Consider the following 13,493-nt stretch of genomic DNA (forward strand, 5'->3'; position numbering starts at 1 on the left):
TAGGAACCAGGCAGTGGACCTTGCGTTGATGTACGACATCGATGTTGCCATTTCGCCATTTTTTAAAGACGAAAAGTTGTCCTAGAAATAATTTGAACGTATTATTATGCATCAAAGAGAAAAATGAAGGTATTTTGAAGATTAATGATAGCTAATATTTAAAAAAATGCCGAACCGAATTTTCCAATGTAACAAGTAAACATTAAGGTTTTCACACTGAACTGCCATACGTTGGGTTGGTGTTGACCAGTGGCCATTAAGCCAAGAGTTCTCCCCAAAAGACAAATAGATCGAGCTGTCTGCAGTGCATATAATGTCGTACCTGTTTGCTGTGACTACGACCCTCGGGTGCGCCGGGGTGATCCTCCCAGCATTACTGCAGTTTGTGAGGCCTCTTGATGTTTGTTCATACTGCATGTTCGCTACTGACATTAACAAATAAGCCATTGGAGATAGTTAACGCCAACTAACATGGGACAGATAGGAGGAGAGCTCCCATTAACAAACTATGAACACGACGGATTATCAGTTCTGATTGTAAATTCATTTACGACACCCAGAATCTGTGGAAATGATGTTGCCCAAGAGCATGAACTTAGGTTTGTTGACATTGGTGGTGGCGTCCTGCAGAGGGCAGTGAGTCAATTCGGATCCAAAACTCATTCATCACTAAGTCATTCATTCTAGGTTTGGTTGAATTAGGGTAGGTTAGTTTGATGTGGCAGGTGGCTGCTTGACATGGTTTGTGTATAGAACTGGTGATTTTGTAGTTGACATCATCAGAGTTATGCATTTCTGCAACTTTTTACAGCTGTCACTGATAATTACAATACCCGGAATAATTTATGGAGAAAAAATACAAATATAAACTTTATGCACGGGAGCCCTCCTGCAGTTTCACTCAGATATGTTAGGCTTCTCTAGTGAATCTTGTCTACAGGGAACTGTGTTATGGTGTTACAGTATAATTCATTGAGTTCACGCATGGAGATGAAGGGTCATTCCATGCAAATGTCAACCTGTATTGTCAATCTCAGAATTTATCAAAAATATATAAATTATGTATTTTAAAGCTTAAACATTGAATTTTATGAACCTGGAGAGAGAAAGTTTCCAAACTGTCTACTGAGAGAGGTATTAAAAAATGTTGTATATACCTTGTCACTGAAGAAAAATTCATACTGATATTATTGATTTTCATATGATCATTTACCTGAGTATGTATTTGTTTGGAATGCTGTCATTGGCTTTTATTGAAATAGCATCTTTTTAAGTTGTAGTTGCCACTACAATTGTTTACATATAATTTGCGGTCAGACTGTGGCACAACCTTGAAATGGAAGTACTTCAGGAGTACTGTAACGTGTGTGACTTTTTAAAACATCTTTCCCATACATAGCTTACGAATTGGAGAATACTAACATAACTTTATATTATAAATAGGCACCCTAGTTCCGGTACGGTACCTTACTAATGTAGCCCTGTGATACCGGTATTTTGTAAAAGACTTTGGTAAGCCATATGCTCTGTCACACATGTTATATACATAGTGTGAGGCATGCCACCGGAAAAAGATGTAATGTATCTCATGCACAGCTTTAAACAAGAAATCACTGCAGTTACACTGAATTCAGGGAGAAATGGATGGGTTGATGTGATGAATGGCATTGTTGGGTGAGAAGGATGGGTGGCAATCATGGTTGGGGAGAGTGGGTGATCGTGGTTGGTGGGCAAGTTGGATCGTCGGAATTTGTGGGTCGTCAGGGTATGTGGTGACATGGTGGTCACCTGGGTGGCTGAGAGGATTGTATGGCCAGGGTGCTGGGTTAGGTGGGCAGGTGGGTTCAAGTCGGGTAGATGTGTTGGGTGGCATTGATAGACGAGCTTGGTGGGTGGCATTTGTGGGTGGGCAGGGTGCATGGCCGAGATTGGTGTGCTTGGTGGGTCGGACAGGTGGCTGGGAAGGGTTAGTGTTGGATAGGTTGAGTGAGCAGGTGGATGGGTGGATATGTGGCTTCCCACATGACAAGGCAAGAGTGGAACTTTTAGGGCTACTAGTCATGTAACTTGTCACTGTTATGTAGATTTTAGTACATCGTTTAGAAGACAAACAAATATTCAGAATAAAATTCTATGATGTGGGATCATTCTGTTGAAATCTGCTAAAACCTCAATATAATTATTTCTCACTGAACTGAAGGTGGACATATACAGGTAATAATACACCTAATAGTAAAATAAGTTATATTACATGCAGCAAGATGTGAGAGAGAACTAAGTTTCAGATCTCCAATCCATCTGCCTAACAAATCGGTTGTTTTGTGGGGGTAAGGAAGGGGAGTTGGGAGATGGACATGTGCGATTAACCTGCCCTTCGGTGTCAGACTACCCTGTCCCCCTATTAGGGTTCATAGCTGTACTGGTTCATTACACAACCAAGAAGTTGTCTATGAAACATTATGATGTGCAGGCATTGAGTTAGTGCCTGAAGAGGGCATGATTAAAGTTAATTACCTTAGAAAGAGGGACACCAACAGGGTGGATCATACTCAGTTTTATTTCCCTGACAACCCAGATGGAGATGAGATAGCAGAGGATATGGTTGTGAATGGTACATACGGTACATTCAAAGGGGTGAATTTTCCCTGCTCGTTTAACTAGTCTCTGTTGATGTCACTTGAATATGTTGATGTCACTTAAACAAGAATTGTCTTCTGGTTATTTTATTTATTCATTCATCATCTAATCCAGTGTTGCCCCATGAGGAAACCATTTGGCTTGTCACTCAGTGTAGAGTCTCCCATAGACAGAAGGAAGAGGAAAAGAATGAAGGAAAGAAACACAGAAGAGGAAGGATAGAAAGAAGGAAGGGAGAGAGGACAGGGGAGGCACCCGAGAGCAGCACCACCGTGCATTGAGTGAGCAGATGGTGAGTGCCCCCACCAACCACTTTCTGATTACCGGTAGTTTATTATGTAAAATTTATCATGTAAATTGTACATCAGTAGGCATTTTTTTGTTTGTGGTACATCCAATTACAGTTCTGTAACCGTAATAAGGGTTGGTTATGGGCTATAACCATACAGGTCTCCCTCGTTTTACGATTGGTACGCGTTCCTAGAAAGGCAGTCGTAAACCGAAATATCGTAAAGTGAAATTAAGGTTTAATAGGAAAAATAAGGATGCGTTCCTGGACTCGTGTATAAGGAACCGAAGACCCATACAAGTGATCTAATACCGGTATGCAATAATAATTATGATGTTTTATGTATTGTAGTTCTTCTGAATCACATATGTATGTACATTTGCAAACATAAAGACATGAAATAGCAAAAACAACATGAAATACAGCTGTACTGTACTGTTATGTACCCTCCTACTGTACTGTAGCTCCGCCCACCCTTAGTCGGTCCCCCCCGAGGCTGGAGGACGTAATACCTCAATGTCTCCTCCTAGGCTAGGAGACATCCTGGGCCAAAGCCCATCACTCGTCAACACAAGAGGTGGAGAGGGAGGAAGCAGGGGTGGTGGAGGTTTGGATGGCAGGGGTGGATGACTCAGGAGAATGAGAGGTGGTGGAGGTTTGAGTGGAAGGGCTGGATGACTCAGTTGTAGCAGAGGCAGATGGACTAGCAGTGGGTTTGAAGAAGCTGGAAATTGTTTGCTTTGCCAACCTCCTCCTGGCCTCGCGGGATTTCCACATGCCCAATCGTAAATGCGAGGGAGCTCAATCGTAAAATGAACACTTGGTACTAAAGAAGAAGGATCGTAAATGCGAAATATCTTAAAACGATACAACGTAAAACGAGGGAGACCTGTATTTCAATAAAAATCGCATAAGTAGCTAATGTTTCTCACTTTTCCGGTAATGTGTGTGAAGGTTGCATTTTCCTTAACAACACAACAGTAATTAGGAATAATCAAATTTGCTGGGTATGGTTATGATCCTTGTCTGTTGACATATTATTGATATGAAGCACTCCTTGATTGAACCAGTAAATTCACAGACTTACTGATATTATTTATGCAGAGTACCAGAGGGGGTAGCATCACTGTATCGTTCCTCAAGCAACTTTTGAAAATCTACTGTATGTAACATCAGCATTAAAACATACACAATCTGACTGCGGTATGATGTGGTGTGAAGTGTTGGTAATATAGCATGCAAAAGCCATTTGTTTATATTGTATCCTTTTGCTGATACAACTGAGAGTAAGGTAGTTCAATAACTTGTCTCCAAATGTAATGGTCCTCATGGTGGAATGACCCTGAATATAAAACCTAGAGGACCATATAGGTTCTCAGGTGTTGTTATTCATCTTCTGTATTCGTGCCAAGTGAAAATCTCTGTTTATCTTTATCTATATCCAGACACCATAATCCTGTAAGGGGGGGGTCGTTTGTCTTTGAGTTACTGTAGTTGTTTTTCAGGGAGGGCCACTAACCTTTAGCCAACCCGCTTGCTGACATGTAGGGAACATGTACGGTATAGGTTGATTTTATGGTTGCCACCCAGCATTGAAAATTGTTTTGTGGCTTGCAGAAAACCATTTGGCTTGTAACTCAATGTAAAGGCACATGAAAAAGAAAGAAGAGCAGTAAAAAGTGACTGAACAGATGGGAGAAATAGAAAGAGAGAGGGCAGACACAGAAGAAGAGTGATAAGAGATGAAGGAAGAAGTAGGCAGCACTACAGAAAATGAGTGGATGATGGTAAAATATGAGGTAAAATATGCAGTGGTTCAAGCTTGTTTTATTTTTTTTTTTTTATTTCTTTTTACAAACTCATGTTCACAAGGAAAATAATTATAGTACATGATAGATCACAGGTATTTAACATTTGAGTAAAAAATAAATTAATAAACAAAATATACCCATTTTGTGATGTTAAAGAGAGCCCCCTGAATGCCCGTGAACTTGTTTACCATCAGTCCTGCCAACTAGACATAATATCAGTACACCAAACAGACTCAAGTGTATACATTTTAAAACTATAAAAAGCTGTGGAAACCTTACTGGATTGAAATCTAACTGAGGGTTTTGCCTCCCCCCCCCCCAAGACCCCACAGTGATTATAACCTACCTCACAGCGTACAAACTAAAACATGCTTTGGGTGTAATTTATGCCAGAACAGCATCATGGGTTAAGAACATTCAGGAATCAAGGCATGTTTGGTAATTGTCATATAACCATGCAGTGATGAAGGTATGACAAACGTTAGTAAAAGAACGCTCAACAATTATATTAAAACACTTCATAGCTATTCCATAAAATCTAAGTCATATCTACAGCATAGACTGTGCACAGTTTGAAGTACAGCAATATAGCTTTCCATTTACAAACATTTTAAAAGCCCACTATATATGCTACTCTGTAAAAAAAATAATAAACAGTCCTGTTAACAGTTAATTCCAATAGGAAGTATGGAAATACTGTACCACATTACTGTGTTCATAGATGGTAGGTGGGTGTGCCCATAAAACCATTTACAACACTGGGGGGGCAGTGGCTGAATCGGTAGAGACGCTGCCTGCAGTCTTAATGGACCCAGGATCGAATCCTGGCTGGGGCAGGGAACAGTTTAAAGATATGAATTTCACAAAAAAAAAAGCAGACTTTACTAATCTACCAGAAGACCTGCCAACATGTAAAAATACCTTTGCACCCCCTCTAAAGTCACTGAATGACTGGTACTACAACTAGTCACACCTCACATCTCCTAGCCCAGTCACAACATGGCTTTAGGCCACTACACTCCACAAACACCCTTCTTACAGACCTTACACAGAGAGTTTTTGATGGCATGAATTCAGCTAGGCCACCACAAAGAACACTTCTAGTCACCCTAGACATCAGCAGAGCTTTTGATGCCATCCCCCGCCACAACCTCATAAACAAAATACTCAACGCAGACATGCACAATAACACAAAAAGATGGTTGGCAAACTACTTAGCAGGCAGATGTGCACGTGTAACATTTGCCGGTCAGTCTTCGAACATCAGAAACGTCACAAATGGCGTCCCCCAAGGATCTGTTTTGTCCCCTACACTCTTTAACCTATACATGCACGACATACGCACACCCCACACACCACAGATACACATAGCTTCCTGTGCAGATGATATAACACTTACATGTACACACCAAAAAACAAAGACAGCTGCACACTTCCTCCAACCTTACCTCAACACACTAAACGGATGGTTCACCAAAAACAGGCTCAAAATAGCCTCAGCCAAATCTACAGTGACCCTTCTCACAAACTGGACAGCAGAACACAGTCACATCCCACACCTCACCATGAACAACACTCCCCTATCAAACACACACACACACACACACACACACACACACACACACACACACACACACACACACACACACACACACACACACACACAAAATCCTTGGTGTAACATACAGTACATCAGTGTCTTTTAAACAACACATCACAAACATTATAAATAAAATAACACCAAGACTCAATGCCTTGAGGTCACATGCCCATACAACATTTGGACACAACAAAGAAACCACCACCTGAGTATACAAACAATATATACGTTCAGTGATGAATTATGCAAGCCCTGCTTGGGCTCCTAACTCACTAAAACACACTACAACACTCTACAGACCATTCAGAACAAGGCCCAAAAAATAATCATAGGCTGCACAGCTACCACAGACCACCTACATCAAGAAACCAAAGTCCTCAAAGTCAAGGATCACCTAGACATGAGAGGCACCCAAATTCTTGCTGCAGCCTCCACAAACCCACAACATCCACCACACTACAAGGCAGCACATCCACAGACACTAAAGAATATCAAAACAACACCCAGCACACGATATCATACACAAATACTATCATCTCTTCCCCCCTTGCCCACCTCAGACCAACCTCCAGAAGCATATCCATACTCACATCACTCGCCGCTCCATTCAGTCACTTAAAGACAACACACAGCTGCATGCATGGCCTCCTGATATCCACCCCTCTGAATCCTATCTCCCTTGTGAAGACAGGGTCCACCTGGCCAGGCTGAGATGTGGGCATCATCCATCCCTCTTAAATTACCAGAAGAGGCTGGATGACTCTGTCGCAGTTGCCTGTCCAGGATGTAACACAGCACCCCATACTATTAAGCACGGTATGGAAGACTGCATTGCACACTATCACCTATGCCAACAACACAACATACACCTTGAGAGCTCTGTGGGAAAGCCCGGTCTCGGCCATGGCCTTCCTTAGGGACTCTGTGTTGTTCGGCCAGACTGCCTAGGGAACAACTACTACTACTACTAGCCCTGCTAACACAACTACACCAGTCCTGTAGAGACAGCCCTCGCATGTATTCATAATGGACAGTGGGTGTTAGCACCAAAGTGGTGACATGTGGAGCTGTGAAGGACTACTGGGCCTTTGGATTGGCCTGAAGCCTTTGCCCAGAGCTGGACACATGAAAAAAAAAATAATAATAAAATGAAAAAAAATAATGGGGTGATGAGCCTACTGTAGTGTATCTGTCTATCTGTCTATTGCCAGATGCCTTAATCCTGTAAGGGGTGGCCACAAACAAATTACCTCCATGTCACCCTGTCCCCTGCCGTTTCACTGCCCTCTCCCCAGCTAACATACCCCTCTCTCATATACCTCTCCATTTCATCCCTCCATCTCATCCCTGGCCTCACTTTCCCTCTCCCCTCCTCCTCTTCATTCACATACACTTTCCTTGTTAGTCTCTCTCTCTCTCCATCCTCTTCACATAGCCAAACCAGCTCATTGTATTTCTCCTAACACTTTCTTTCACATCCACACCACAACTCTCCTTCACATCCTCTGTTGTCAGTCTGTCTCTGCATGTACCATAACTCCACATGCTCGTTTCAATAACTCATTTTCTCTGCTCTCACTACTTACTTGTGTCCCTCCAACAAGGTCCAAGTTTTGCTTCCATGCATTAGAGTTGGTGTCGCAATACTCTCATGTAGCGACACTGTTACTTCCATGCACACTTTCCTATTTCTTATCACTACTTTCAAAGAACCAGCAACCTTTCTTCCTTGTACCCTTTCAAGCACTTCATCCTCCAAACTTCCCTCCCTACTTATCACACTACCCACACACTTTAATGCACTCACATTTTCCATTTCCTCATCATCCAGCCTCACTGTACATTCAATGACTTCATTGCTCTTGAAGACCATAACTTTATTCTTTCCTACATTTACCTTTAGATTCCATTTCTTACATAATTACCCAGACTCATTCACTGAGCCTTGCAGTTCCCCTTCATCTTCACTTAACAGTACAGTATCATCTGCAAACACCAGTACAGGGAGTAGTGTTGTAACTGAGACAGTTCGCAGAACCAATATGTTTCCAATACTGTATTTGCATTTTCCCATTACCAATATTTACTGTTGAAATTGGGATATTGGAAGTGGATGGAAGAAACATTAAAGTGGCTTTTATTGAAGATTTCAATCATTGTTTTGCCTGATTCTATGTGAATGTTGTTGCCCTGACATTGTTTGCAGCTTAATTAAGTGTTAATGAAAACCATTGAAGGTTCATTATAATTAATGGGTGGGTGGGAAACTAGAAAAAAACTGAAGGCCAAAAGCAGTGAGTTGAGAGTAAGGTATTCTATGTATGGCACTGGTGGTGTGTAAGTGTGGTGGCTGTGTGGGTTTATGTACGTAAGTAGTGTACACACACTGTCCAAATAAGTGTGAATTGCTTGCATCCATTAGTTTTTATATTCATTATTTAGTCGTAATATAGTTACCCTTCAATCTGTAGTCTAAAGAAAGTGATTTACTGCATATGGCTAATAAGTAAGAAGGCAGTACATGGGGCTAGTTAGGGGACAGTAACCCTTGAGATGAGATGAACAGCATTTGGCAACTTTGTTTAAGCTCAGTTCTACAACAAAACAGTCCTGTAGTTGATGGGGAAACGTTACATACAGATCTTGCCTATGCTTCTTCATTGCAATGCTATACAGGTGTGCCCCACCTGACTCACAAGTTCCTACCAGTCTGCCACAGCTCCTTGACAGAAGATTGCTGTCTAGGTATTTGTGTCGTGTTTCATTCTAAGCACAGTGATATAATACTATGTTCTAGATACTCCATATGTTTTAGTTCAAGCGTATTACCATTTATGCAGTCAACAGAATGTGGGATGTGTCTATCTTTGAAAAAAAATAATTACATCCTTAGTTCAAAAATTGTGAAGAAAAATAAGTGCTAGAGTCTAAGGCCAGTAGACAAAAGAAACATTTCTATATTTTTCATCATTACTCAGCCGATTCCGAATATCGAATAATTTTTCGCCTCAGATACCAAAACAGTACCGTATGATATTAATCAGCTTTTGCCTGCTGATTTACAGCACTAACAGGAAGTTTCCAAATGCTGCTCTCTATCATTAGGACCACTCCAACATCAACTTCCCTATCTTGTATCTCTTTTATAACCCCATCCATATATATACAGATTGAACAGCCATGGAGACATGACACATCTCTGCTTCAGTCCAACATTCAGATAGAAAAATTAACTCAATTCACCTCCACACACACTGCAGCTTTAGCACCCTCATACCTACTCTTCGCAGCATTCAACAGCTTCCTATTGACTCCATATATTCTTAATATTATGCACATTCCTTGTCCACCCACTCTGTCATATCCTTTCTACTACGGTGCCCCCAATCAACTGTTGATTGGGTGGGGAGATACAAATGCAACGTCCATCCAGGAGCCAAAATCCACACTACAGTAGTCCCCATGCTTTAGCTTGGCAAGATGCCATCCGCTGCAGGGGAACACCACTTCATTGCATGGGACAGCCCTGCAGAGGCAGTTCCTTGCCTACAGTTGATAGGTCTGTTTGGTCCCACAGACATGGGTTACACAATAACAACAACTGTCTTTCTATTTTATTTTTTATTCATTTATACAGTATATTTATTTGCTTTTGTCATCCGTGATAGATGAAAATAAATTTGATATACAGCACTACTTAGCAACTTGCATTAGAAAACCCTAGTCACCTGTATAATGTCAATTGACCCAATATCAGATATTGAGATACCTTAACCTACATTCATCATTGTGGCAACACAGTGCATTATTTATGTTGCTGGATACTCGTGTTTCACTGTTGATTCATGCCTTTGGATGTTGCTATGCATGAGAGAAAAAAGTTGTGATGTTATACAGTATCTTAAAAGCCTTGTGGTTAGTAACAAGGGTGTACTTCATATAGCCTATGTTTGGGAATGCATACTCGCTCCACGCTCATTCTAGTGTGATTAAGATTCTATCAAGGTTTCTTTTAAACTACACTGTCATGCTGTTAACAATATCGTGGGGAGTCTGTTCCAGGTGGAGTAAGTTTTGTGCATGAAAAAGTTTCACATGTCCTGGTGGTAAATCTTTTCATTTCCAGCTTCCAACCATGGTTGCATGTTGAGTTTGAGACTGAATGACTTTCTATGGTCAAGATTGTCATACCCATTCATTATGTTAATTACTTCATTGAGCTGACCTTGTAGTTTATAAGATTTTAATGAAAACAGACCCAGAGCCCTCAGGTGATCCTGATAACTCAGCCTCTTGATGGATGGAATAAGTTTTGTAGCTCTAGCTTGGACTCTCTCAAGTCAGTCCATGTCTTTCCTAAGTGTAGGTGACAAGAACTGCACTGCATAGGCTACTCCCAAAGTGGCCATATTAAGGAGTTGTAGATGGTAGGAACAATTTCTCTTCTTATAACAAGGCTTGATTAAAGCAGGTTCCACTTCCACTCCTTTTTAGACCTTTGACCTCGCCCTCTGACTTTGAAAAAAAGGTCACATATGAAATGTAATAACATGTATGGAATCTTTGACCCTGCCTTCCTGTCTGTAAGTAATACACTCAAAAACTCTACCTCCATTAGTTACAGAGATATACCACAATTTTAAAAATTGGTCATGTGGCAACCTTCTTGGATTTGTTCAAAAATAAAATATGTCGGGCATCATCCACAGGACATGTCCAGTAGGCATGTAAATCATGAAAGGGATGCTGCAAATGGTTCTGGAGCTAGTGACACACACACACACACACACACACACTGGTGCAGTGGTAACGTTCCCGCTTGTCAACTGCTGGACGGGAGTTCGCGCCTCGCTCAGGTTGCGAAAAGTTTCACTGACGAAGTGGGTGGTTACTGTCCCCCTTGAGCAAGGGGACGGGTGTGTGCGTGTGTGAAGGTCACACCCTTGCCCTTAGATCGGACTATATGAGCTCTCAGCTCCCTTCCGGGAGGGTAAAAGCTGACAATCACGACCATCAAGTGATCCTGACCGACCCGGTGAATTACACACACACACACACACACAGGTTTTGTCTGACTTATTTATGTGAATGTTTTGTAAGGTCAAGTGCTTGGATGGAGGCCACCCCAAATAAGATATGGCATCAAGCAATGGATAAATACAGTAGGATATATTTGAGACTCATGATATAAAGTTTAATGGATACCAGTTCCTTTATGATATCTTCACTCCATGTGCATAGATGATTTCTGTACAGGCATCGTATTACCTCTGTGTTTGCAAATACATTCCATATTATGGTGTAGCTAAAGCCTATATGAAACTTATTTCTGGATCTTGATTCATTCTGAAATCATACTGATGATTGTTCACTATTAACATAATGAGTGCTCTCTTCTGTGCTCTACATAAAGCTACATACACTCCCTCAGTCATTCATTCAACCCAGCGTGTCATCTGTAATTATAATTATGCAACTGTGCTTGGTGTACAGAACTTACAAGATCGTGAGTTTCACAGTTTACAGGAAGTATGAGAACTGACAGAACTTCATGTCGTAGCTGTATGTTCATGACTGTTTATGGAGTTTTATTTACAGATCTTAAGGTTATTTGGACGAGAGAGTCCTTCTGAGCGCCAGATGCGACAGGAAGCAAACAAACTAAAGCAGCAGCTGCAGGGTATCAGCATGGTGGATCAGTTTGCTACCTATGCCCGAATCCAGCGCAAGATTAACACCATCAATCAGCAGTATAGAGATAAAGGTATTATTTGTGCTGAAGACTTGGCCACAAGTAGGTACATTAATTTTATAACGTGCTTACTGTATAACCTCAGTTTAACAAATTTTTAACATACCAGCATTATCACAGTATTGAGAGAGATTGTGGTTGTCCAGAAAGACCCTATTGATCTTGTCTCTAAGAAGCACTATAACTGTATTTGGAAGTTGGTGAATTTCCTGAGAATGTTGTTATAGAACACTTGTGTTAAATGGAGATCGTGTGTTTTCTAACCAGTGGATGTTGATACTGCTGGGAAAAAGAAACTGGATTTCAGCTGCATTGCCTGGTACCCATATTGGATTCTGTTGTTAATAATTTTTGCAGATTTTTATTTTAACCTTTTACATTGACTTAGGTGTTGTTGTTGAGTAACCCCAGTCTGCCTGGTCAAGCAGACCCATCAACTGCTGGCAGGCAACCACCCATGCAGGGCTGTCTCATGCAGTGAACTAATATACCCATTCCCTGCCACAGTGAGACATGGGGAAGACTATGGAGGTTTGGTTCCAGGATGGATGCCACATTTGTGTCTCCATCCATATAACAGAGACACCATAGTAGGCTCCACATCACCCTGTTGTTTGTTTAAATGGTCGCCACCCAGCTTTGTAAATGGTTTCCTGGGATACTGGAAGCCATTAGGCTTGTCAGTCAGTGTAGAGCCATCTGATGTGAAAAGAAGAGTAATAAAAAGTAATAGGAAGGATGGGACAAAGAGGAAGAGAGGCCAGACACAGAAAAGAATGATAAAGATGAAGGAAGAAGTAGACAGCATTGCATCCAGTGAGTACCTAATGGTCATCACATTACTTAGTGAAACAAACCCAGAAACCCCTATCTAGGCACTTGAAACTTAAGCCACAATGTCACGCCCCAGTATGTGATGGGGTTACATCAAGTGAAAATTCGTCGCATAATGATTTATTGTGTTGTACCGGGGTCAGTATAACATGGGTTCAGTGGGGATAGGGAGGGAGCTAAGGATCATGTAACTTAAAATATATAACTTGCCTTTTTAGGCTTACCCTCAGTGCCTTTAGTAGCACAATGCTTTCCACTAGGGGTTACATCCAAGCCTGACATGATCCCCAAGTCACAAATTCCAGTATTTTACACAAAAAAGCTATCACTTCATTTAATATCACACATTGCACTATTCGTTGTGCATGTGCACTGTTGTTGGTGATGTGAATGGTGTTTCAGTGGCCTTGCATACACAAACTGGAATGAAAGGGAGACAGTCACAGTGAATGTAATCAGTGGCAGTCATCTTGGCTCAAACGTTTGATTGTTGGCTTGTGCAAGAGGCACCTTGTATGCACAGGATTGTCGTATGCAGCCACCACAAATATTTCATCGATGTATTTTGCC

At 41.3% G+C, this 13,493-nt stretch overlaps 1 protein-coding gene across 2 annotated transcripts in view; it reads left to right on the forward strand.

Moving 5' to 3' along the window:
* Positions 1-231: 231 nt before the first annotated feature.
* Positions 232-13,493, forward strand: part of LOC145392967 (guided entry of tail-anchored proteins factor 1-like) — a 41,790-nt gene continuing 28,528 nt past the window's right edge. The window contains exons 1-2 of one of the 2 annotated variants that reach the window (XM_080267261.1): positions 232-385; positions 11,936-12,101. In XM_080267261.1, the coding sequence (XP_080123387.1) occupies positions 314-385; positions 11,936-12,101 (238 nt within the window). In that variant the 5' untranslated portion in view covers positions 232-313. Of the gene's footprint in view, positions 386-460; positions 600-11,935; positions 12,102-13,493 lie in introns of those variants that run through there. The other variant, XM_080267262.1, reaches the window with a different exon arrangement.

This window comes from Coenobita brevimanus, chromosome 23, assembly GCF_032717465.1.
Source record: "Coenobita brevimanus isolate Jiangsu-jjx chromosome 23, ASM3271746v2, whole genome shotgun sequence".
NCBI lineage: Eukaryota > Metazoa > Arthropoda > Malacostraca > Decapoda > Coenobitidae > Coenobita > Coenobita brevimanus.